The sequence below is a fragment of the Planococcus citri genome, chromosome 2 (genome assembly GCF_950023065.1).
Source record: "Planococcus citri chromosome 2, ihPlaCitr1.1, whole genome shotgun sequence".
Taxonomy (NCBI): domain Eukaryota; kingdom Metazoa; phylum Arthropoda; class Insecta; order Hemiptera; family Pseudococcidae; genus Planococcus; species Planococcus citri.
The window spans coordinates 36,571,103-36,597,511 of record NC_088678.1 but is presented as its reverse complement, the minus strand read 5'-3'; the positions used below and the strand labels follow the sequence as shown (position 1 = coordinate 36,597,511).

At 35.3% G+C, this 26,409-nt stretch overlaps 3 protein-coding genes across 4 annotated transcripts in view; all 3 read left to right on the top strand.

The window, feature by feature from the left end:
* The window catches only part of LOC135835593 (zinc finger protein 62-like), a 45,405-nt gene extending 39,423 nt beyond the window's left edge, over positions 1–5,982 (top strand). Inside the window, exon 6 of the mRNA XM_065349928.1 lies at positions 3,138–5,982. Coding sequence (XP_065206000.1) covers positions 3,138–5,733 — 2,596 coding nt within the window. The 3' untranslated portion in view covers positions 5,734–5,982. The remainder of the gene's footprint in view (positions 1–3,137) is intronic.
* The window catches only part of LOC135835599 (oocyte zinc finger protein XlCOF26-like), a 38,342-nt gene extending 27,169 nt beyond the window's left edge, over positions 1–11,173 (top strand). The window contains exons 1-2 of one of the 2 annotated variants that reach the window (XM_065349947.1): positions 6,565–8,678; positions 10,003–11,173. In XM_065349947.1, the coding sequence (XP_065206019.1) occupies positions 10,025–11,035 (1,011 nt within the window). In that variant the 5' untranslated portion in view covers positions 6,565–8,678; positions 10,003–10,024 and the 3' untranslated portion in view covers positions 11,036–11,173. Of the gene's footprint in view, positions 1–6,564; positions 8,679–10,002 lie in introns of those variants that run through there. The other variant, XM_065349946.1, reaches the window with a different exon arrangement.
* A 7,480-nt stretch (positions 11,174–18,653) lies between these two features.
* Positions 18,654–19,583, top strand: LOC135834072 (zinc finger protein 569-like). Its single transcript, XM_065347909.1, has one exon. It carries the CDS (start codon positions 18,654–18,656, stop codon positions 19,581–19,583), a length of 930 nt encoding a protein of 309 aa, XP_065203981.1.
* The last annotated feature ends 6,826 nt before the right edge of the window (positions 19,584–26,409 follow it).

Here is a 26,409-nt window from a genome sequence, read left to right as displayed (position 1 = left end):
CGAAACAACAGCAGTACATGCAAAAGTTTGAAATATTTCAACCATCAGCAAGTACTAGACAGAAGCTCTCAAGTTAACTTGACTAGTAAATTTCTCTAGAAAAGTTACTTGATCAAGGAACTTGCAGCTAGTAAACTTGCCCAGTGATGAAATACCCGCTTAATCGAATCATCAACTTTAGTAGCTGGTCTTGGTACAGTCAGATCAATGATATCTGTCAATTTCCAGACTTTCAGCTCATCCAACAACATGTTTCTCCAATTCTTGTAACTACACGATTTGGTCAACTCACCATTGGTTATAGGAAAACTCCCTATGCAAAATAAAAAACTGAGAAATTTGAAATTGATGGAGAAAAATGTGTTTTATTAGGTTATAGACAAAATGCTGGACTAAAATCATATAAGTTTTCTACTGCTAGTTTAAAACATATCTAATGGTAGAATGCAATTTGTCTAGTAAGACAAAATTGCTTGGCTCGTTACTAGCCATCATTACAAAGTAAAAAAAAATAAAAAAATTAGTAAATTGAATTGTAATAATTAGAAGACATTTTTACAATAGATTACAAATTTAAGTATAAATATACAGTTACAAACAGCAATGGTAACTAAGTAACAATATTATAAAAATACGAGTTTACCGTGTAAAAAATATTACAATTTTATGTAAAAATCATAGAATTTGATGTTTGATATGGCACAAAAAGGTTGATATCAAAACTTAAATAATGTAAGTACACTTAAAAATAAACGCATGAGTAGATAGGTAGCTAAAACCTAAAGGTCATCATAATATTATGAAATTTTTACAAATCTTATTTAATAAAAATGAAGTATCGTTTCTTGGGCGAAGGATCATCTTCATCAGATTTTGAAGATTCCAAAGGTGCCAAAGGCAAGTCTACACACAAAAATGATATGCAAGCGTAAAATTGTTCTTATTTTGTGCAACACAAATTATCTGCATGGAAATGAATTATTTTCTCGCCGAACATGCAGTTAGTTAGGTAGTAGTGCAAATAGCTGATCACTGCATTAGCGCTCTTAGATATGTATACGTATCTACGGATTCTGGGATGACGAAGGTGCCTTGATGATTCGCAGTGTCATTCATGATTCCAAATAACCCAACACTATATGGTACAAGAAAGTAGTAGGTTGGTCCAGGCTAAATTGGTATATGTAGTACTTGGACTTTTTGCGCATAATCAAAAACTTTGGTATTCCACGGCTCGCTTCGAAAACGAACTACAACCTAGTCCAGTCGCGAGTTAGGCTGCTGGGGTTCAACCATTGTGGTTCTATGGATAAATATTTCTTCAGAGTGGGTAAATCTTGAAAAAATAAACAAAACTCATGTCTTACCAGTAGGCTGCTGGGGTTCAACCATTCATGGTTCCTATGGATAAATATTTCTTCAGAGTGGGTAAATCTTGAAAAAATAAACAAAACTCATGTCTTACCAGTTGAACCTAAAATTATTCAACGGAAACAAAAGAAATCGGTTTAAGACTCAGCGTTTCTTATTCAACCATGGAGGTTTAATGTCCTAACTTTTTATTACAATAAATTTTTAGTTAACTAAAGAAATTTAAATCGACCAATTGAAAACAAGGTATATTATGTAAAATTGAGCACAAGAAATTAATAAAATTGTATTGCAAATTGCAATGTAACGTTATTTATGAGGTGTGTGGAATCACATCGCTGTAGGAGATATCCGCTCTCTTGATAATTTGAATTGTCATTTTCTCTTGCTGCTAAAACTGTTTAGTTACACAGGCTATGCCATTTTCAATGCATACACATACACTGTAATAATAACCTAAACAGAGATTTCAAAGACATTAAAACGAATCACCATCATCTACTAATGTATTGAATCAGGTTTGAAGTAGAGGAGGAAATGTTTTGTGTTTTTAAAGCAGAGTCAGTTTTTTCTCCTAAAGTTTGAAGTTGAATTCCTACTACATCAATTAATGAAGAACCACTAGAACTACATACAGTAGAAAGAGTATTTGAATCTGTACATTTTGATTTTGAATCACTTTTATCAACAGGTTCTTCATTTTCTTCTGCAGAACTCATCCTTACCTACATATTTAGAGCTTAGTTGAAAGATTTTTAGAAATTTTTAATTTTTGGAAAAGGATCAATGACTTACTTACTTAAAAGTAGAAAATTCCGATAAAAACGTGTGCAATAAAGCAAGCAATAACTATACTTAAATGAATTGTTCATACTTACCTTGCGAAATAGGAACAATAAAAAATTTAAAAAAAAAAAAACAGATTAAATTGTTATGTTCTTGAAATGATTTTGTGTATATTATGTTGAAAGCTACTTTATTATACGTATAAGCTATCGATTATATTAAATTCACACAAATTCAACTAAATTTACCTTATTTGTGTTGAACAGTATATTAATAAATATTAAAGATGCACTTGGCACTCGCGAATAATAATCGTCAGATAAGTAAATACGAGAATTCGCGCAGTATTCGCGAATTGAATTTGTTAGATAAAATATGAAAAGTGCACAAAATTCAAAAATTGAATAATTAAGAAAATTCACACCGAAAGAACAAGTCAAGCTACACAGGTTTATAAAACAAGCACTATTTACAAAAAGATGTATCTCCAAGAGCTTCTACTAACAGAATGCTCGAGTATGACTTCTGATCTTATTCTTGGATGAAGATTTCTCTTCACTCCCCAAGATTAAGCACAGACGAATATAATTCTCTCCCCTCGACATTTATTATTGAAAGAAAATATGGAAATTTTGAAGGGAAAAAGAGAAAAGAAAAGGTTAGATCAAAAGTCGTAAAATTGGCTATCAACAAAATTGCATTGATTAATAGAACAATCTCGATGATGAAATGTACACATTACTATTTGTACATAACAGATACCTTTGTACGTATATGCCTTTATAGCCTACAAAAGCAAAGCTTACGTAGCTGACAATTTTTCGATTTTCGATTCCATTTTCTGTCTTCCAATCGTAGCATTTGTGTTATTTCATTAGAAATAATAGTGATATTTGACCGTACGTTGCAGTAGGCAAAAATGCAAAGTAAAGAGGAAGTGTAATGTATTTTAGTATTAAGTGGATCCGTTTCTTTTACAGGTACGTCGTGCAAGGTACCAGGAAACGAGGTCCACTTAATGCTAAAAAGAGACCAGCGCCAGTCACTGGCAGTACTGGCAATGGTGGTTGTGATGCTAGCAATGAAGAGCGAGCCAAAATGGTGAAAAGCAAAAAGATGCGACTTTTAATAGTGGAGTCGTTATCGTTGGCGCCCTCATCGTCCGGTGGATCTGAGTCGTCGTCGTCGCCGCCGCCGTCGTCTTCGCGTAAAAAACTTAGTAGCACCTCGAATTTAGGCGATATCAGTTACAAAGTGTCCAACGAGTCTCCAAGTGTGTCGGAAAATGTTCGTAAAAGTTCGCGGATTAAGGCGAGAACTGACCGCAAAGCTAAAGCTGCTGGAAGTAACGAGTTGAAAGGAGTTGATTCGAATGATATTGCTGTGGTCAAAATCAAGGCGAGAACTGACCGCAAAGCTAAAGCTGCTGGTAGTGACGATTTGAAAGAAGCCGATTCGAGTAATATTGCTGTTGTTAAAATCAAAACAGTTCGTAAAAGTAGTAAACTAACCAGTTCCAAGAAGTCCATCGATGTGAAATTACCGCTGTTTTGCCATCATTGCGAATTCTCATGTGGAAGAAAAACGTCGATGAGGAAACATATTCGAATCTATCATCCGATCTATCTGACGAACCAAGAAGTCGACCCGAATCGATCGGTTTTCTCTTGCGCTATTTGTCTGAAAACTTTCTCACGTAAAACTAATCTGAGAAAACACGTGTTTCGTCACGATCTTTCCAACGGTAAAGCAGGCAATAAATCCGCCAACTCGAGTGCGAAATTGAAAAAAGGATACTGCTGCGATATCTGCAACGGTGGATTCTTCAATCAAAGAGATATGATGGCTCATCGCGATGTAGTTCACGATACAGCAGCACCCTTCGAATGGGCACAGTTTTGCGCATGTAGCTGCAAGTTGAAGTATTGCGAAACCTGTAGCAAGTATTTCAGAGACGATGAACGATTCTTGAGTCACGAGTGCCAAAAAGATGATTCCAATGAGACTGCCGAACTGATCGAGCAATTGCTCAAGTCCAAACCGTGCTACAAATGCGATACGTGTTCGATTTGTTTCCATTGGAAGTGGATGTACAGGCTGCATAGAGAGAACGTGCATCGTATCGCGGCTCCGTTCGATTGGAATACGTTGTCCAAGGAGGAGATCGCGTTTTACTGTCAATTTTGTATGCAAGCATTCGATAATGAAGACACTTTGAACGAGCATACGCCTAGTTGCGCTGTTAATCGCGATAGCCTAGTAAAACCTTTCGCATGTTCGCTATGCGATCGATCTTTCATGCGCAAATCCGATTTACGAAGACATCTGAGGAATAAACATCCGCAACCAGGAGTAACAGATGTAAACGATAGGAAGAAAAAGTCGCCGATTCAGTGTCCTTACTGCGATGTACAAATGAAGACTCGTCGTGCAATCCTGAAACACGCGAAAGATGCCCACGATGTCATCATGAATACGCCGTTCGTGTGCGTAACTTGCAATAAAATTTTCAAAAGGAAGGAAACCATGGAAATGCATTATCAGATTTACCATCCGAAAGTAGAGAATACGGAAGAAATCGATAAACTTCTCAAAGAAGCGGAATTCCTGCTGGATGGCGAGATCGCCTACCATTGTACCACGTGCAAGCGTATTTTGCCCGATTCCGCCAAATTCTTGGCTCACCATCGACTCCATCAGCTAGAGCGAAAATTCACTTGCGATCTGTGTGGCAAACAAACTCGTACCCAGCATCAACTCAACACGCATATCAAGTTTATTCACTTGAATATTCGTAATTTCCAGTGCGACCTGTGCGAGAAAAGTTTCCACTCGAAGCAGTCGTGCGAAGAACACAGACGTATTCATACCGGAGAACGACCATTCTCGTGCGAAATCTGTGGCAAAACGTTCATCGCCTTGAACGCGTTGTTTACCCACAAGAAATTCCATAACGATTTCTTCGCTCATCCTTGTCACATGTGCGATAAAAAGTTCAAAATCCGAAGATCGCTCATCAATCATATACGAACGCATACAGGCGAACGTCCGTATAAATGCGAACTGTGCTCGAAAACTTTCAACAACTCGTCCAGATTCTCGTATCATAAAAAAGTTACTCATTCGGATAACCGACCTTTTACGTGTAATCAATGCGGAAGCTGTTTCAAAGCGAATAAATTCCTACAAAGGCATATGAAGTTGCATACCATTCGTACACATGTACAACTTCGTAGACGAAATAATCCGAATTATTTCGCTAACCATGACGCTAATCTTCCTAAGAATTCGAAGTCGGTATCCGAATCACAAGAGAAATCTAATCAGGGTTCGACTATTGAAGTGACGAATGGCGGTGAATCTGATGTCTGTGCACCTGTAGCTGCTCCTGAGTCGCAAACTGCTCGAAAGATGACGTACCATGAAGTAAATAATGTAGACATTGGTGATAACTTGGATTCTGCTGACACTGAGGTGCTGGTGCTTAGTGAACATGATGCGAAGAAGCATTTTCTCGCGCAAGCGCTTACTGACAGCTCGAATCGAATCGATCCACTCGTCGGTATTTGTCAGTGATTGTGAATGAGGTGACAGTAAAGTGAGGGCGTGTTTATGACTTAGATTGTGATTTGAAACGAGATTTGTGATGATGAGATCTGAATGAGCTATGTAGACAGTCGATGCACTCTTTGTGTTATTTTTATCAGTATTTGTGTAAAGCGTGTGGCTTTCCCGCGCTGTTTTCACCTATTCTTTTTTTGCATGGCCTATTGTAATGTTTGGATTTTATCGATTAAACTCGACTTTTGATTTTTATAAATTTGATTTTCAAATTGAGAATAAAGTTTGAAACATTGACCAGTTTTTATTCATGATGGTGATGTGACGGCGAAATCTTAATTCGCACGAGGGTGACTAAGGTACCGTATCAGAGATTTCAAATTTTCACATTGAAAATGTAAAATAATGTCATCTGTGAAACAAAAAATTTATAATTGAAGTGCCAAAAATGAAAGAGGGTATAAGTCCATTTTTGTCAATTGTCAGAAAACGAAAAAAACGTTACATTTCAAAAATTCAAATTGATAGAAAAATATGATTCAGACCATTGAAGGGAGCCTATTAGAGAACGACTTTTAAGCCTATTTCAAATTTAAAAAAAATTAAACGTGCTGGAGTACTGGCCGAAAAACGCGTTTGGACTTTGAAGTTTCGATTCAAGACTGGAAACCACACGGGCCTTCTTCGCACCTTCAAACGCGTCATTTCAGAGCAAACCGCAGTTCCAAAGATTACAATGCGGCCGAGCAGTACGCAAAAATTTGAAATGGAAAAAAAATTGGAAATTTTTTTTTTGAAAATGGCGGGTTTTTGGGCGCACGTGTGTCGTAAGGTAGGACAAACTTCATTTCACATAATTTCATCACCTATGCTATGCTCACCACTGCTTTGAAATTTTTCAAAAAAATTTACATCTCTATTATTGAGAACAGAATAATGTATGAATAGTGACGGACTTATACTCCGTTCTGCTCTGAACGGTGGCTGAAGCGGGAAAAAAAATGAGACAACCGGTGCTAAAAGGAGAACAAGTCCATTTTTGAGATATTATTTTGAAAATTTGATAGATTTTTTTGTATTAACTTCAGTCTGAGATAAATTTGGTTTATTAAATCGTAGTACATACATACAATGTACATCGTCATGTTTATTTATAAAAATAATATAATATCGTCAAGCCGCACTTAAAATTAAAAAATAAATGAGTAAAATGATTGAAAAAAAATGAAAATCATCGAATTAAAATAAGAACAACGAGAAAAATGATCAGTCAAATATGAGTAAAAATAAAAGATTATTAAAATTAATTTAGTTAACGTCTGTTTCTCACGTTGTCAAGGGGTACTGGTATTTTTAGCAATATTATGAACGCAAAATACAGATACCGTTAGTTGCCTCATATAAAAGACCTCCTGAACAGGAATCTTCGGTAGCGATATATTCTGCATGTAATCGAACACTAACGAGAGGACCGAATCATCGTTATCTTCTTTGTCATTTCGCATTGCGTGGAAAAATTTTTTGCTCCGCCGTTTATGGACAGCTAGGTCTGCCATAAGAACCTGTTTCGCAGCTCCACTTAACAAACGATTTCCCATTTTTGTTTCTATTTCTTCGCAAGTTCCACATACATCAACTTTGGGGGTCCAAACGTTAGTCTAAAGTTGGCGTTGAATATTGCAAGATACCGCTCGTACGAAACACGAACACTCGGATGTTTTTTTTTGAAAAGCGTGTACATTTTAAGAACATCTAAGTCTTCGTTCAGGTATGTGATATATTGCGATAATGGCTTCGTTTAGTAGGAAACTCTCGAATATGATCTTTTACCAAGTCGACGACTTGAATATAATGATTTTATTGAAATTCTGATATTTAGTGTAAAAGTACACAAATACAAGTATAAATTGTAGGTACCTACAACTAATTGAAGAAATAATTTTTTTATTTAGTAATTTAATTTACCAAGTTTAAATCACAAATAAATAATTAATGAAATGAAATAAAACTTACAGTTGAGTAGTTCTCGTTGCTCAAAGACTCACAGACAAAAATGAACGAATAATAAATTCTCGAAAAAAAAAAAATTACAAGTTTGCTCATCTGTTCCATAGCCAACTATCACTAGTGCATGGCCAGTTCCTTGGGTTGGTTGACAATATGGTTGTGAGTAAATATCTATAAAAATCTATCACAGACAAAAATGAACGAATAATTAATATAAATATGAACGAATAATTAATCCTCAAAAAAAAAAAAATTACAAAGTTTGCTCATCTGTTCCATAGCCTACTATCACCAGTGCATGGCCAGTTCCTTGGGTTGGTGTACAATATGGTTGAGAGTAAATATCTATAAAAATCTCATCACAGACAAAAATGAACGAATAATTAATTCTCGAAAAAAAAAATTTCTATAAAAATCTATCTATAAGCGATGTGCGTATACATGTTATCAAAGTCAATTACCTACCATGTGTAAATACAGGGTGGGCAAAGATATCGTGAACCCCAAAGAAAGTTTTTCATTAAAAATATAGGATGGCAACGTGAAATCGATGCATATGATTGGTGGAATGTTATCACTTTAGTCCAACAACCAATCATATGCTATCATTATTATCATTCACTGTGACCAACCAAAATATTTAACAGAAAACTTTTCTAGGGGTTCACAATTTTTTTGCACACCACGTATAGTGGAATTGCAATAACTTGAAGCTAAAGGGAGAAGTAGTTGGTCTTTGAGTCATTAGCAAGGACCGGATATGTATGCGCTATAAAATGGCAAAATATGTACATATAATATGCGCTAGTAAAAATATGTGGAAACGATATGGGTATCAAAAAGAAGCGTTTTTTTCTCCGAATACAAAATATTGTCCTTATTCTGATTTTAGAATCTAAAAAATGAAAAATAATGATCAAAATCGCCCAAGAAGTGAAAAAAAACTAAAAAAGGTACATTATATGTTCTTTTTCCAAAATTATTTTTATTTCATCAATCATGCTCATCAATTCATTTCATCATCAAATAAAATAATCAATTAATTAAATAATAAATCGATCGAATAATCAATCAATCATTGTTTCATCGAAATCAATAACAAAATAAAATAACAATTCATTTTTTCATTCGATTTCACTAAAAAAAATAACGATATTACGAGGTACATTTCAATGTCCTTGATTGTTAAGTTGAATCGATCATCTGAGAGAACTTTTTTGATGAATGCTGAAAACGATCTTTCTACGTCACATGAAACGACTGGTGCTTTGTATGCGGACAATTCGGCCGGTGACAGTTCTTTCAACTTTTCATCGTTTTCTATGTATTCAACATCGAAAGTAGCGAGGGTCTTGATGGCTTCCAAACCAGAGTTGTTCCTAAGAACTGCGGTGATTTTATTTCTAACGCTGGCATCTGGAACTTTTTCCAGTTTTGCAGCAATTTCTTCAAGTCTTTTCAAAGAATCTGCCAATGAAACTCCTTGTTTTTGAATTTTCGTAAAAAAAAAAACAAGTGCAATTTCACTCATTTTAATTTTTTTGGCCAAAAAACAAAAAAAATTGAAAATTTGAAAAAAAAATCGTAAAAACGCAACCGTTTGAATGGAAAAATAGGTCAAATAAACCAGCAAAATTGGCAAAATATGTGCAAATATGCGCTAAAAATGGTCAAAATATGTAAAAATATGAATTTATAGGTAGAGGTACCTAGAATATGCAAAAGTATGTGCTAACATATGGGGTTCATTTTACTCAAAATTTTATGAATCGTAAAGAAAACATCGATGTGCGTAATAGGAATGTTCATAAAAAAATATGTGTTTTCATACATATCCGGTCCTTGGTTATTAGGAGTTTCTGAGGTTCACTTATGGTAGTTAAGCTACATAGGTGCATTTATTTTTTAGCTGTTTTTGAAAAAACGCCGTTCTTTATAAAACGTATTATGGACAATACAAGTAAGAGGAAGACTTTGGGCACCTAAATTGAGTCTTATGTCTTTTGGGTCATTTTCAACTGACATTTTCCTCACACTTGGGAACCATAATTAGATAAAGATTGTAAAAACCATAAACTAAACCCAACTCTCGTTTCCCCTGAAAATATGTACCAAAGCCTTTTAGAAATTGAATGAATCAAATTTGGAAATGAATCATTTTTCTTTAGTGATCCAAAAAAAAAAACATCATGGCATATCTTATTCAAAAATTTTGCAGAATATTTAATTTTATAACCAAAAAAAAAATTGTAAAAGGGATCTTTCCGTTATTTACAGGAAGTTGGAAAACTACTGCTTGATGGAGGTGTCGGAAAATACCATCGATAATTTTATATTGACTGTGGACAGCTGCGATGTCGTCGTCGAACGACTAATCGACGATGAAATTCTTAACAAAGCCGAAGCCAAGGCTGTGATCAACACCAATAACGAACAGACTTATTTATGTATCGTTTGTAATGAGAAATTCGCCTCCGTCGAAAACCTGGCTGAGCACAATGTTTTCGTGCACGATATCGGAGGTACTACCTACCCTTGCGAGTATTGCGATCGCGAATTCAGAGCTAAAAATGAACTGACTCAACATATGCGCCTCGATCACCAATCATCCGATACCAAAGATCTAATTATTCGTTTACCAAATGGTAAATTCCAGTGTCCTTTATGCGACAAGGTATTCTGTCGCAAGCTGAACGCGAACCAGCATTTCATTTGTCACGTAGCCGAGAAAAACCTGAGCTGTGATCAATGTGGATTTCGATGCCATACAACAGCTCAGCTAGAAGCTCATAAGAAAAAACACGAAAAACGATTCTGTTGCGATATGTGTAGCAAGCTGTTCTCCTACAAGTTCCAGCTCGATATCCATGTTCAAGGAGTGCATTACAATTTGAGACCGTTTACGTGTAAAATTTGCGGCAAATCGTTCAAGACGAGGTATAACTTCGGATCGCATATGGCTCAGCATAAAGATATACGTAACTTCCAGTGTCCATTTTGTCCGAGACGTTGCCGTAAAAGTTACGACTTGAGGATACATATCCGCACCCATACCGGTGAGAAACCATTCGAGTGCAAGTTCTGCCAACGAGGCTATAGTCAAAATGGAGATAAAGTTAAACACGAGAAAAGATGTGCTCAGAAAGCCGGAGGTTCTGTGACTGTCTCGGTTGAAAATGTTGAAGAGTCTGAGACGAGTTTGCAAAACAAATCGAACGCTATTCAAGTTTTAGAAGTTGATAGGTATCCTGATAACGAGATCGTTGAAGTGTCTCCTCCCAAAGATCCACTTGAAACCATTTTTTGTTGATGTTGAATCGGCGAAATGTTTCTCGTAAGATCATTGGCTCTTTGTGTAAAATTATTCGTGCGAGTGGTATGTTTTGTTGAGCCAGTTCAGTATCTGTGATCAGTTTCCTTTTTAATAAATAAAACTATTTTTTATGTAGGTACTTGTTTTTAATTAACCAAAAAGAAAAAAAAACAAGGTACTTCGATGCACTCGCGAAACCCATTAACCAATAACGTAAATACGAATGATACCTATCCAAAAACATTACATTCGATATATCACACCACATGTTCGTAATTTTGAAAAATAATTCAAATTTGAGAGCCTCTTCAACGCATGACTTTTTGATTTACTTCAAACAACTTTTTTTGGGTTCCTTTTTGGCCCTAATTCATGGGAAAACTAGTGAAAAAATTCCTAAACAATATCAAGGGTTGTAACACCCCTAAGTAAAGAGGTGGTCTTATATGACCACTCATGCAGTAAAAGTACCTTTTTTTCTTTTTTTTTTTTTAGACTGAAAAAAACAGTAAAATTACGCATAAAAAGTATAAAAATGGACAGTAAGTTTTTTCGATAATTTAATTCGTGGCATTCGTGGCAATTTTGAATTAGTTGGATTTTTTTTTAGCAGTGATTATAGGTGTAACGAAACCATTTAGAGCTGAGGCAGAAGTAGATGGAGTATTGTCTCGTAAAATTGCAGCTGAGACTGATGGATTTTGAGAATTTTTTGAAAGCGAATGATCAGTAGTTGATTGTAGCGAACTATCAGATTGAGGTGTTGTATTTACAGATGGAGATGGAGTGGGTGTTCTTGATGGTCTACGTCTAAATTTACGTTTTGGAATGTCCTTTGGTAAACTAAAACCTTCTGTGGGAATTCTAATGGGCACTGTATCACATAATGTTGATACATCATCTTCAATTTGATCATCGAGTACACGTAATTGAGCAGGTGGCTTTGGAGTAGAATCCGTTTCTAAAATATAATAAAAATATTCAGCCATAGATCGATATAATTCAAGGATAGGTTTTTGAATGTAATGTACCTTCGTCGTCACTGTTATCACAATTTTCTTCTTCGCTCGCATCTGGTATGCCCAAAGCTTGGATAACTCTGTCAATATCTTGATCATTATCTTCAAACAACTTTGCTAAATCTTCATCGCGAGGAAAGCCACCCATAATTTACAAATATTTATGGCCACAAAGCGAGAATCAATTAATAAATTATTAAAGGAAATCATTAAAAATCATAAAATCATGACAACGGAACATGCAAGTTGATAAGATATGAAAATGAAGTTTGTGTTATCAATGATTTTCGTCAATATGCAAATTTATGCAAATTTTTTCAGAAATTAATTCTAATTAGATATTAAAATAATTAAAGTGGATGTGTGAATTATAAAATATGATGTAATGAGGCCTTCATTGCATGTCTAAAGTATAATTTCTGTCAATATCATTCATAATCACATGAACGTTTATTGAACGGTGGTCAAATGAGCCCACTCATGCGCTGAAGGGTTAAAATAGGCCGTATATTGAAATAATGACGTGATTTTCGATATTTATGTGTATATGCCCGAAAACTTATTTTTGTGAAAATAAACCAAACTGACAATCTCTTGCAAAATGAACCGTCAAATTTCAAAACCTCCTAAACGCCAATTTTCATTTTCTGAGAAAACCGCAAAAAACTGTGATTTTTTTTGTCTGATACCTAGGAAGCTGATTTTTTTACATGTGGTAAAGTGGCAACACTGCTTTCAATGGACAGAAAATCGAAGCGTTTCTTACCATTCTTATAATATTTATCTGTGATTGCAATTGCAGTTAGCATGTTCTGGCACAAAACGATGTCGCTTAGTATGTTTTAGAGCAAAAAATTCCTTTAGTAGATTTTGAAAACAAATGGTTGTTCAACCATTCGTTTTCAAAACCTACTAAATGACGGTGTTTAGTATGTTTTGGTAATAAAAAAGAATCTCCGGCGGCTATATTTTTATCAGCTACATATTCGATCGATGAATAACAGTAATTATTCTCAATGCTAAGATCTAAATTAATTTTAAAAGTATATGATTAAAAATAATACAAAGTCGTTATTTTTAAAAACAAAATCTAGAATAAATCTTCATTTTGAGAGGTGATAGCTTCATCATTTTCTTCGTCTTCGTCATTTCCATCATCGAGGATGTTTTCATCGGCAAACAGTTTTTCATAGAACGGTGATCTAATTTTCAGCTTACTCATAAGCTTTCTGACGTCTTTAATCTTAGCCGCTGATGCTCGGTTTTTCTTTTCCACAATCGGAACGCGAGTAAGAAGATTCTTGGGAGCCTTTTTCTTCATTTCAGGTTTTTTAAACATAGTTTTTCAATGGCTTTTTGTAGGTTTTGGTCAAAAATATGTTAACCAATGGTTTCAGGAGGTCGAAAACTATCATAATCAGTTCAAACCCCATTTTTCAAAATTGTGGTCTTTAGCAGGTAATGAAATTCGACGGTTCAAATGTCCAAGCTTGCCGCACATAAAGCACGCATTACTCTGCTGCTTGAATTTCTTGGGATTTCTTTCCCCTTCTGACACAAATTTTCTTTTCTGACCTCCAGAAGCTGGCCTCTTAACTGTTGGCCTGCTCGATTGTCTATAGTCCATTACCTTATGGACTACAGTCCTGGCTACAAATTGGTGTGAAAATCGGTATTTTTCAGTGGAAATTACCATTTTGGCAGCCACTAGTCTGGACTATAGCTTCAGACTATAGCCAGGTAGTCCATAAAGCTGTGCCAGTCTACTCTGGACTGCCACTATTCTGGACTAGTCTGGACTATTCCACTAGTCACACCTCACCCCCCTCCTCAAATTTACCTGCATGAGTGTATGAAAAATTTTAAAAAAAAACGATGAAAATAAAAAATGAAAACTGTATACAAAAATAAAAATATACACAAAAATTGAAAAAAAATAATACATAAATAAAATGCTTTGCGTCATTAAATAGCATTATGGGGACGTACAGTCCGAGGCTGTTTTCTACAGTAAGCACAACTTGAGCTGATGTCAAGCCATTTGATGATGCACTTACGACATATTTTATGATTACAAGGTCTTGTGACCCAAACCTGACAATTTTTTAAGGAGTCCCCTTTGATATAAATTTTGGCCTCAGAACCAAGCTCTCCTGCTGTACAGGTGGCAGTTGGGTGCCACCCTTCTGACTGCTGTGCCGTTTCGAATTCGGTAAAAATGTGCTGGATCGCCTCCCTCCTTGTCACTGGAAATGTCCGAGTCACTTTCTTCTTCAATATTTACAGTGGCGGCGTTCTCAGCATCAGCATTTGCAGGGATGGGGGTGACCTCCATGACGACAACGTTGCCTTCGTTCATGGCAGCAGCTTCTGCGACGACATCCTCAATAACAACTGCGACAACAACGTTGGCTGCATTTACAGCAGCAGCATCCGCGGCAACATCCGCAACAACATTGGCTACATTCTCTGGAGCAGAGTTTTCAGGAGCAGCATTTACAGGCAGGACAGCTAAATTATCATCTTCATCATCATCAATGATAATCGTCAATGATGATGGGTTGAGGTTGAGACTATAGCTTCAGACAGTTCAGACTATAGCCAGGTAGTCCATAAAGCTGTGCCAGTCTACTCTGGACTGCCACTATTCTGGACTAGTCTGGACTATTCCACTAGTCACACCTCACCCCCCCCTCCCCAAATTTACCTGCATGAGTGTATGAAAAATTTAAAAAAAAAAAACGGTGAAAATAAAAATGAAAACTGTATACAAAAATAAAAATTTACACAAAAATTGAAAAAAAATAATACATAAATAAAATGCTTTGCGTCATTAAACAGCATTATGGGGACATACAGTCCGAGGCTGTTTTCTACAGTAAGCACAACTTAGGCTGATGTCAAGCCATTTGATGATGCACTTACGACATATTTTATGATTACAAGGTCTTGTGACCCAAACCTGACGATTTTTAAGGAGACACGTGCGGCACAGTCCCCTTTGATAGAAATTTTGGCCTCAGAACCAAGCTCTCCTGCTGTATAGGTGGCAGTTGGGTGCCACCCTTCTGACTGCTGTGCCGTTTCAAATTTGGCAAAAATGTGCTGGATCGCCTCCCTCCTTGTCACTGGAAATGTCCGAGTCACTTTCTTCTTCAATATTTACAGTGGCGGCGTTCTCAGCATCAGCATTTGCAGGGATGGGGGTGACCTCCATGACGACAACATTGCCTTCGTTCATGGCACCAGCTTCTGCGACGGCATCCTCAATAACAACTGCGACAACAACGTTGGCTGCATTTACAGCAGGAGCATCCGCGGCAACATCCACAACAACATTGGCTACATTCTCTGGAGCAGCATTTACAGGCAGGACAGCTAAATTATCATCTTCATTATCATCAATGATAATCATGTCAATGATGATGGGTTGAGGTTGAGGTTGAGGTTGAGGAGGTGGTGGTGGTACCACATCATCTTCATCATCAGAAATCATTATCACCTCTGGCCAATCATCAGCGCGACTATACATCTACAACAATAAAAATAGAATGAATAAAATAGATGAAAATGTAGTAGTAGGAATATACCAATTCGTAGCCAGGACCATAGTCCATCCAGTCCATCTGACTAGGTAATCCATGCTCTATGGACCTTAGTCCATTACCTTATGGACTATAGTCCTGGCTACAAAGTGGTGTGAAAATCGGTATTTTGCAGTCGAAATTACCATTTTGGCAGCCACTATTCTGGACTAGTCTGGACTATTCCACTAGTCACACCTCAACCCCCCAGACGTGCAGCAGTCCGTGATCCTGTGAAAATTGAAAAAATGTATGCAATTATTACACTATTACAGCAACAAAGCACCAATTAGGATGATTGATTCTGGTCGTAAAATATGCTACGTTTAGTTGGAGGTTTAATTATATTACCTAAATATCCATTGGAAAAATATGGATATTGAAGCGAAACGCATGGTTGTTATCATCATTTAAGGCAAGGCTGAGGCCTCTGCATCCTCATTTCTGTTATGTCTTTCTCTTTGGCCTTGGGCTGCTGAAAAAAAAATTGGGTTATATGCAATAAATTATATAGTAAGCAGAAGCACTAAATACGATTTTTTTTACCTGTGTATGCTGCATATTTTTTGAAAACACAATTGAAGAATTTTTTTATAATTATCCAAAATGATGAGTGTATGAAAAAAATAAAAAATGTATACAAATATAAAAATATACACAAAAATTGAAAAAATGAATAAATACAAAAATTAAATGCTTTGGGAATGAATTCTTATTTGCATCATTAAACAGCATTATGGACATACAGTCAAAGGCTGTACTCTATAGTAAGCACAACTCAGGCTGACATCTAGCCATTTAATGATATGTACAATTGTGGCATATTTTATGATTACAAGGTTTTGTAATCCAAACCTATAAGGTTTTGTAATCCAAACCTGATGATTTTTATGGAGACAAGTGCGGTACCGCCCCCTTTGATGGAAATTTTGACCTCGGAACCAAGCTGTCATGCTGTACAGGTGGAGGTTAGGTGCCACCCTCCTAACTACTGCGCTGCTCCGGATTTGGCGAAAACGTGCAGGATCGCCCCCCTCCTTGTCGCTAGAAATATCCGAATCACTTTCTTCTGCAATATTTATGATGGCGTTGATTCAAGATTATCTGCCTCCTCAGGTATTTCAACATTGTTATTGGGGTTCACGTCACCAATTAAACGTCCCTGAAGACACATGTTTTTATTATGTGTTAGGTATTATTATTGTTGTTAGGTATTGAAAAACAATTCAGAAAAAACACACACACACACACACACTCAAAAAAAAAGTCCAATGTAGCCATCTTCTGTGCACATGCCTGTCTATCTCACTTAATTTTCAAACAATTTTGTAACGCTTTGGCCATGTCACATTTGCCAATTGACTAGTGGTTACTCAAATCACTCACTTTATGAATCTTGATGTAAAACCGACTATTAATATTTGATTATACATACTACATATTTAACATACTTAATGTAAAAGAAATGAAAAGATTGTGACAGCGTTAATCAGACAATCCACCAGTGTTTAGTGGAATATATGAAGGCCCCTTAGGGGCATTTGGTTCTAGGATGAACGACAAATACTGGCTTACCTCCTCTTAGTCTGCCAACAATTAATTTTGATTTACATAAACAATCTGTATTTTTTTATTTTTTGGTCAATCATTTATTTAATAAATATGTACAAACTTAGTCTAATAAGAGTACAATTTTTTCAACATCGGTTCTGCACAGAGGGCAAGATGTTTGCCTCCTTGTCATTATTAACATTCCAATACATTTCTGACAAAACGTGTTGTGGTTACAAGGCTCTAACTCCACTTGTTACCCGGTGGCCTCAAGGCAGATTGCACATTTTTCTTTATCATAGCCTGGCCGATATCCAGGCACAAACACATTCTCCAGTTCCTCTTCTGGTGGGAATTCAGCTACATTTATATCTTCATCCCTCCAAACCAGGGGTTCTGGAATGGCAGTTGTTCTGCTAGTCCATCCTCCCTGTGTTGAAGCAGCAACCTTTCTAGCTCTGCCCTCAGTCTGGGCTGTTCATCCCATGGCACTCTATCAGGGTGACAATCATATTGACAATAAATCTACAGAAATTTAAAATGAAAATGAATTTTGTTTACATGAAAGAATGGCCAAATTTTTGTACTATTTTCAATTTACCTTCCTTCAACATCGCAGCTTTCATCGATAGAAATCCAGATAGGATTGTCGTCAATTTTTGTTCGAATAATGTTGAATTGTTGAATGGTTTCTTCGTAGGTGGATTGTAAAATACTTCGTCGAACAATTTGTTTCAGATGGCACACCAAACCTGTACATTAAAACGCACACAGTTGACATTTTTGGTTTGTTTGTTGAAAATATATTGAAGTGAGGGGGGGTGTCAATGACCTTGAAATCACTTCCAATCAATGGAAAGTAAACTTGATTTTTTTCAAGATAATTAGTTGAAGAAAATGTGTAAATTCTCTACATTCCTATTCCTCATGTTGCTCATAAGTTTATGAGATATGGCCCAAAGGCCAATCACATGCCCTGCTTAGCAAACAACTTACATGGTGGTCATTCAGCGTTTTCTTTTTATATTGTTGTTTCTTTTTAAACTTTTATCTAAAATGATCCACTGGAAGTAATGGAGCGATCATGGAAACACACCCTTTGGAAATTGTATTTTTAGTTGTTTAAAAGCTAGATGGGCAGCCGGATGCGACAGTGCTTACCTTATATAATTTTTTTTTTTTTTGAAAAGGAATCGTACAATTGAAGAGGTCGATAGTCTTAAATTCGCTTCTATTCAATAGATGATGAACATTTGATATGTATTCAGTAGAGTAGAAAATCACTGAAAAAAAATGTTATCAGACAGAATTGGAAGTATAGTTGAATACCTATTTCTTTGCAGGATTGTATCGAGAGACTTGCGTACGAAAGAAGAGGATCCATTACACATTCCACAGAATGAATTATCAATCAATTTGTTAGATGAACCATCTACTTCAATTCGTAATGATTTAGAAACGATGACCGCAGATGAATGCGCATGTGATGTATGCAGTGACACGTTTTTGAACGATGATAGTTTATTACAGCACAAAAAAACACATCGCCAAGATGAAGAACCAAGTGCTGACAAAACACTCGAAGAATATTTCGTAAACGAAGATGGTGATCTTGTCGAAATCGCAGAAAGTGAAAGCAGTAGCACAGCTGCCCATCTGAGTACCCCAAGATTGGAACCATATATGTACAAAAGCAATACACCATACATCTGCAAAAACTCGAACGGTAAATTCGACTGTAATATTTGTTACATGTCATTCCCATTGAAAAGCAACGTTCGCGAGCACTACTATCGTGTACATTGCGGCAAGGAATTATCGCAATGTCCTCAATGTGAATTCGCAAGTTATTCGAAAAGTAGACTGGATGTGCATTTGGTAAAATCTCACACAAAACGATACGCTTGCGAAAGATGCGGTAAAATGTTCCCGTACCAGTATCAACTGACTACTCATATAAACGGCGTTCATTTAAATATTCGTAGTCACACCTGCGACACGTGTGGTAAAAGCTTCAAGACGAAGGCGAATTTCGATACTCATATAGCTCGACATAAAGATGTGAGGAATTTCCCATGTCCTCATTGTAATCACAGGAGTAGAACTAGTAACGATTTAGCTGTGCATGTGCGCAAGCATACTGGTGAAAAGCCTTTCAAATGTGATGTGTGCGGTAAAGCATTTGCTCATAGTGTAAATCGCATCAAGCATCAGAGAAACGTCCATGGTGTATCGCGGGTAGTGGATTTGAGTGAAGTTCAGGGTAGACAATCTTCAACTCGTGGTGCTGGTCGGGTTAAATCTAGACGAGCTAAGCAACGAAGGCCGCTGACAGTAGATTTAGATGGTACTACGTTCCAGTTTCCTGATAACGAGTTAGTTGATGGTTGAGACATTAAATGTAATTTTATGTGTTGCGATCATCAGAAAAAAAATTCACGAGAAAAGATAAATTTAAACGACTAATTAAAATTTAAAAATTTAATTGAAAAAAGTTCCAGTTGATTAGATGAATTTTACCTAGTAAACAATTCAAAATAACCCAAATGGTTTTTTTTTGGGGGGGGGGCAATATTTTGTGTTTGTATTTTATTTACTTTTTAATGATTTAATTGTTTTTAAATGAAAAAAAGAAAATTCTCTTCAGCTTGAGAAATCAATCAATTGCCATTTACACTCGAACCTAATAGATGATTAATCAATAGTAAGTAATTCAATCAAAATACTTATGTGTTTGATCTTCACGTATCAAATTTTTTGTACTGTAATTATTGTTCTCAAAAAATTAATAAATTCGTGCACAGGTCACTCAATGGAGTAAGGTTAAGTGACCTAATTCCGACCACTTTTTTAAAACAAATTTTTGGGTATCTCCATTTTCGTGTGTTTTTTTTTTTTAAATGTTGCTCAACTATTCGATAAAGCAACACTATTCAAGATACATTTGTCATGGTTACTTAGTGGAAATAACACCTCCAGGAAAAAAATCCATTTTAGTACATAAAAGATAATTTTGTTAATCAAAAATAGGGTGCCCGCATCTGTTTGCAACTGGTTAAGGAGTTATCTCACTTTGAATAGTTCTAAATCAAACTTACTTTAGCACAAAAAATCCCCTCCCCCTTTTTCAAAATTAAACTGATTCAAAATTTATGTACATACCTTAACCTTACTTGACTCATCAGTCCTTTTTCTTTTTATTCCCACCAAAATTTCTTCGTTTGTTTCCTCTTTCGGCTCTTCCTTCGGTTCTTCAACTTCTTCTTCATCAAATAAATTCTCAATCAATTTGTCAACTTCCGATTTCTGAAATTTCATTAATTTATTAATAACATTTCCCTCATTTTTGGATTTAAATTACCCCCTTCATTCCCCTCCCTCAAAATTACATTACTTACCACTCTTTGGAAAACCACGCCAGAAGTGGATGGCTCGCATTCAAATTGGAAAATTGGATCAAGCACAGGAACGATAGGTATTGGCTTATCTACTACAACTGAAGGTTCTTCATTTAAGGGGGAAAACCTCTTGAATTGGCTCATCATTCTCTAAAATTGATGGGATTATCATCTACTGGTACAGAAGGCCCTTCATTTAATGGTAAAAACGCTTGCGCTGGCTCATCAATATTTGCAGGTGATAACGTTAAAATGATAGGATCTTCTCCGACTTCCGGATTCTGTGTCCCCATTTCCTGATTATTTATTTCTTCTAATAAATCACCTAACCTATCGAGTTCTAAAATAGAAAAAAAAAAAAAATTGTGAAAAAAAACAGAGGAAATTTTCTACTCCATAATAGCCTCAAGCGCTTTTGATCAGTATTTCCAATTTGAAATTTTTTTTGAAAAAATTAGAAGTAATGAATAATGCCAAAAAAATGATGTGCTTTTTAAAAATTATTTTGAAATGATTTTTGCCATTTGATTTAAAAAAAAAAAAAGATAATAGAAAAACAACACGATCGTCTTCTGTACTGATTTTATGAACAATTCGAATTAATAGGTATCAATAATAGCCAGCATTTCAGTTTTCACCAGAATATTTGTTTTTTTTGTTTTTTTTTTTTGAGCTATTGGACAGTCCAATTTTCCAAATATTTTTACAACCTTCTGCTCCCTTTGTAGAGAAAAAAGATTTCAAAAAAAGACAATGCTACCAAAATTTGAATGTATTTTCCAAAACAAAACATTGAAAATTTTCGATGCCAAATGTTTTTTCCCCTCATGCACAAATTCTACTTTCATTTTGAAAAAAAAAAAAAAAATGATGCAGCAAAATATGTAATGATTGAATAAAAACACATAAATTCAAAAGCTCTTGATTCGAAAATACAAGCACTCTCTAATGTTTTTAGTAGCAGTGAGAATAAAGAAATACGATTTAAAAAAAATGCAAATTGTACATATACATCCTTACCTTAACACACTAAAAATAAAAAAAATGGTCAAATGTTAATTTCCAATGAGTAATTAAAATTAAAAACAATAATTAACACATCCATCTCATCTTCATCTTTCAGTCATCAGTCATTACATTAAACTTTCGAGTTGACTTTTCACAAAGTGTTTTCTTGCAACGTTGCAACAAAACATATTCTCGGAGTGTACACACACACGGAGCAATTAAAGGTAAAATACATTCTTCTACGAAATATTCCTCAATTTTTTTTTTTTTACTTTGGTGCTCTTGCTCATACTTAGGTAAGAGAATACGCAGCCATATTTAATTGCTGTTCTAACTAACTTTATTCCCTTTCTAATGAGTTATGGGTTGTTTCAATTTTTTTTAAATAATTTTTCGAAGTAATTTAAAAATCCAAAATTAGTCAACTTCTACCTTTATTAATTGTATATTGATGGTGAGTTGTAAATATCATGAGTGTGTTTTCGAGTTGTGTTGTGAATATCATACCTAAGTCATGAGTGTCATTCGTGTTACTGAATTAGGTTCTATTTCATGCTATGTCGCGTCGACGTTCAAGCACTTGAGCAGATTTTGCAGAATCATTTTCCATTTTCAAAAAACGTCAAAGTAGATTCTCAGCTTTCATGAATGACATGTGTTATCAAAATTGACGGTATTTTGATTGAATAATATGAATAGAATTTAAAGATCAAACTATTTTTAAAAAAAATTATTTACTATAATTATTAAAAAAAATTATTAAAAATTCAATACATGATAGAAACACTTCGGCAATCAAGGTACAGAAGGAAAATAGATCTAATTTAGGGTCATTCCGAGGAACGAGCAAGGGGGTTGGGCCGCTTCGCGGCCAGGGGGCAGAACCCCCTAATAGTTCATGATACTCCTTATGCTTAACACAGATTGTCGGTGTTATAATAGCAACAGAAACGTTTGGTAGTTCAACGTAAAGGTAAACTGCATGGCATAGTGGAACAAGTAGCGTTTTAAAAATTGAATCTGAAACTTTCAATTTTCCACTGCCATTGGAAAATGGCAAACGCGAAATACATGCTAAAATAGTTAAAATAAGATAGTAATAGATGAAATTCACGTTGAATTTTCTAATAAAAGATTTTAAAAATACAGAAAAAAAACGCCAACAATTATTAACACCAACAACGAATGCTCAAAAACGACTTAAACATACCTAAGTATGAACCATATGAGAAATCGTCGATTCGATTCCACAGCCCCTTGCTCCCAACTGGTTCATTATTTGTTCTTCAATTGGATCTAAATTTTCCAGTTCACAGTGATCACTGCCAGTTATTTCAGGTGTCTGTTTGATGGCAACCACCTTTCTTTCAGCTTCTTTCCTTATCACAACAGTTTTAACTTCATAATATTTGTCGTCATCTTCGTCATAAGAAAATCAGTATGCCTGGGTAGTTCTGATTTTTCAGCTTGTAATTATTACATCTTTCAGGCATCTGGCCAATTTATTTTAGGAGTAATACAGGTGTATGTTTGATGTGCATCATGATCATTAGATCCAAGGGTCGTGAAGTTTGAATCACAAATGCTCTCTTCTAAACGCCACTCCACATGGTGTACTCATACATTTGAATGGGTTCAGACCCTCGTGTACAGATGTGTGTCTTTTCTGCAGGTTACGTTTGCGTTGCAACTTTTTACCCCCACCACAGATGAGGCAAGCGACAGGTTTGCAAAGATCCTTTTAAAAAAATGACAAAATTATTATACTTAATTTCAGTGGTGGCTGTATTTCTTCTAAATGAAACCGACTTCTTATTCACATCGCAATCCAAAGATGTTCTGTCACATTCCAAAGGATAGGATGCCTTACTTGGTGCTCTGAAACGTGTGTTTTTTCTGCAGTAGTTACGTTTGCATTGCAACTTTTTACCACCACCATGGATGTGGCAAACGAGGGGTTTGCGAAGATCTAAAAAAAAGACAAAATTATTATACTAACTTAATTTCAATGGTGGCTGTATTTCTTGTAAATGCCTGCGAAGAAGAACTCGAAAATATTCATTGTCATTCAGTTTTATTTGCCGCCCTTTGATCTTTCTTAATGAATACAGGTTTTACTTGATGCTCTGAAAAAAAAAAATATTGAAAATTATTAAAAATTTTAAAACGTTAGAATATTAAAAAATATATTTAAATAGAGGGGATACTGGCGATTGCACGCGATGCAATGTGTGTACTTCATCATGTTATTCGATTTTAATTTTTGCAATAGCAATTGAGGTTTGAAGGTGCCATGAATCGGCGGTATTTCTTCTGAAAGCTACTTCGGTAATGCCTTTTTTCAAATATTCGATTCGCAACCGAGTCAATTCTACAAATTTATCAGAACCTGTTAGCCGAAGGATAGATTTATAGGAAGTATCTTCAAAGTTCACATAATATTTCAAATCAAGATAATGCAGTAAAATCTTTTTTTTTAAATAACCTCTGGATTGCTGCAATACATTGAGATGTGGAACCTTTTCTGCTTCTAATCAAATGAGTGAAATAAATTATCGAATTGAGTTCAAAAAATACCTACAAAATTTGACTGAGACCGAATAAACTGGACAAATTGAACACAACAAAATTTAAAGCTGAAAAAGCAAAATTCTAACATGCAACAAATTAAAAGAAAAAACTTACAGTTTACAAAAAAATAACTGAAAATGTTCGATTTTTGTCAATTTATTATTTTGTTGGAAAAATTTCAAAGACTTCGGTAGGATATACTTTACAATTGCTCCTCGTATGTCGATACTAAATACTTATTAAATATAACTACAAACTACATTTCGAGAAGGCGGAACTCATCATCGAGTTGGCTTTTGTGGACCAAGTACTCCAATCCTTGCTTTATGCGGTAAATTATTGTTTGAACCTCCGCTTCTTTCTCTTCGAGAGTTTGGCGAACGTTCTCGATCTGTTACGAAACAAAACAAAAGAAAAATGGCAAAATTGAGTTTATTTTTATTTGAATTGAATAAACAAATTAAAAAACATGAAATGCCAACGTATGTATATCAGCCTCAGATTAATATACTTAACACTCATCCATCAAGCTACCCCGATTATCTCGAAAAATTAGCTTTGCGATAGAAAATAATCTTTTAACTGAAGCTGAACTCAATAACAGGGTGTTGAACTTTACAAACACAGGTTTAATGGATGGAAAGTGGTGAATTTCACTCGAATTAATTTTATTTGTGATTATTTTGGGAGTCGCAAGAGTCGCGCCTCAAAAAGAAGAGTCTGACTCGTTGAAATTGCGACTCGTTTAATTAAAGAGTTTCAAAAGAGTCCGACTCTGAGTTGCACTGTTGCGACTCCCCGCGACTATTCCACTTGACTCCGAGTTGGCACAGCTCTGGGTCTCATGTTATTGTGTCTTCTTTCTTACTACATACAACAACAACAAAAAAAAAACACTCACCTATAAATACATATAACATATAAGATAAGATAATTCTATGCACTATACGTAGTACGTACATTGTACTTGTACTTTCATTACAAATATATTCGTTGCAACATAATTACATACTCGTTTCTCTCGCTCTCTCTCGCTACATAATCACAAATAATGTGTAATGGTACACTCTTGAAATAAATAATTAATAATCACTCCTATGTGCATACAAGCTGTTTTCATGATCCGTTTTTTGCTCTGAATTACATTTCAGTGTTGTTTCGCCAAATCCCACAATTTTTCCTTTTCAGCATCTGTGTAGTCTGACCCTCGATCGCGTTTATTATTCATTTTAGTAAAAATTCAGCGAGTGTAATAATCTTGTAATTATAAGCACCCCCCCCCCCCAAAAAAAAAAAAGTAAAAATTCAAAAAATTGTTCAACAAATCAAAACAGCAGCAAAGTCTTTTAAATACATATAATTTCAAAATCGAAATTCTGATAAATTTTCGTGTATCACTGCTTCATCATACCATAATGAAAAGCTATCGAAACACCGCTAAAATAACGATTCAAGAACACAATCGGAAACCGTAACCATATCTGCGACGCTCAATTATTTCGGCGATTTCCTGAAAATTGAAATCGAAATGTTCTGAGTAAGTTCACTCATAACCTAACGGCTGAAATTACTCAACTATTCTAAGAGGCCGAAACATCAAAATTCCCTATAAGACTGGCGAGAGAAAAAGAGACACCCAAACCTTGAGTTTTAAAAAGCTCCAAAACCAAATACGTAGGTAAAATCGAGATTTTCGAATAGGTAGAAAAAAATCAAAAACGAATCAGCAAATCAGATGCACGAATTATCGAATCGGTTAAAAATGAGCGAGACCAAGACCGAATAAAACGAACACAAAAAATAAGAAATAATCGAAATCGAAGCTAAAAAGTGCATGCAGTAAATCAAAGTTGGACTCAAAGTGAAAACTTACAGATTCCCTTAATAATTCTTCTTCATTTGACTGGGGCAAAAGTGGAGGCGAATTCCTCGGAGTTTCGTGTTGTGAATTTTGAGCGGACATTGCGAAAAATTCGACAATTTAAAACGCAGTAAATCGCGCCTCGCACACTCAAAATGATCGAGAATTCGAGATAGTAATAATTCGAAAAAATCGTCAAGTTGAATATTAAAAAATACCAAAATCAGTAATACGTATGTTGTCAAATTTTCAACAAATAGTCTGCATCATATCAAGCGAAATTTTCGATGTTAATGGGTGGACACAGCATGAGTTTAGAGATTTGTTTCAGAAATTTTAAATCTGAAAAATGTATGTAAATCTTATTCTGTTGGGAGAT

Bases quoted from the DNA above. Each gene is read 5' to 3' on its own strand.
- LOC135834072 (XM_065347909.1), top strand. From the start codon at position 18,654: ATGACCGCAGATGAATGCGCATGTGATGTATGCAGTGACACGTTTTTG.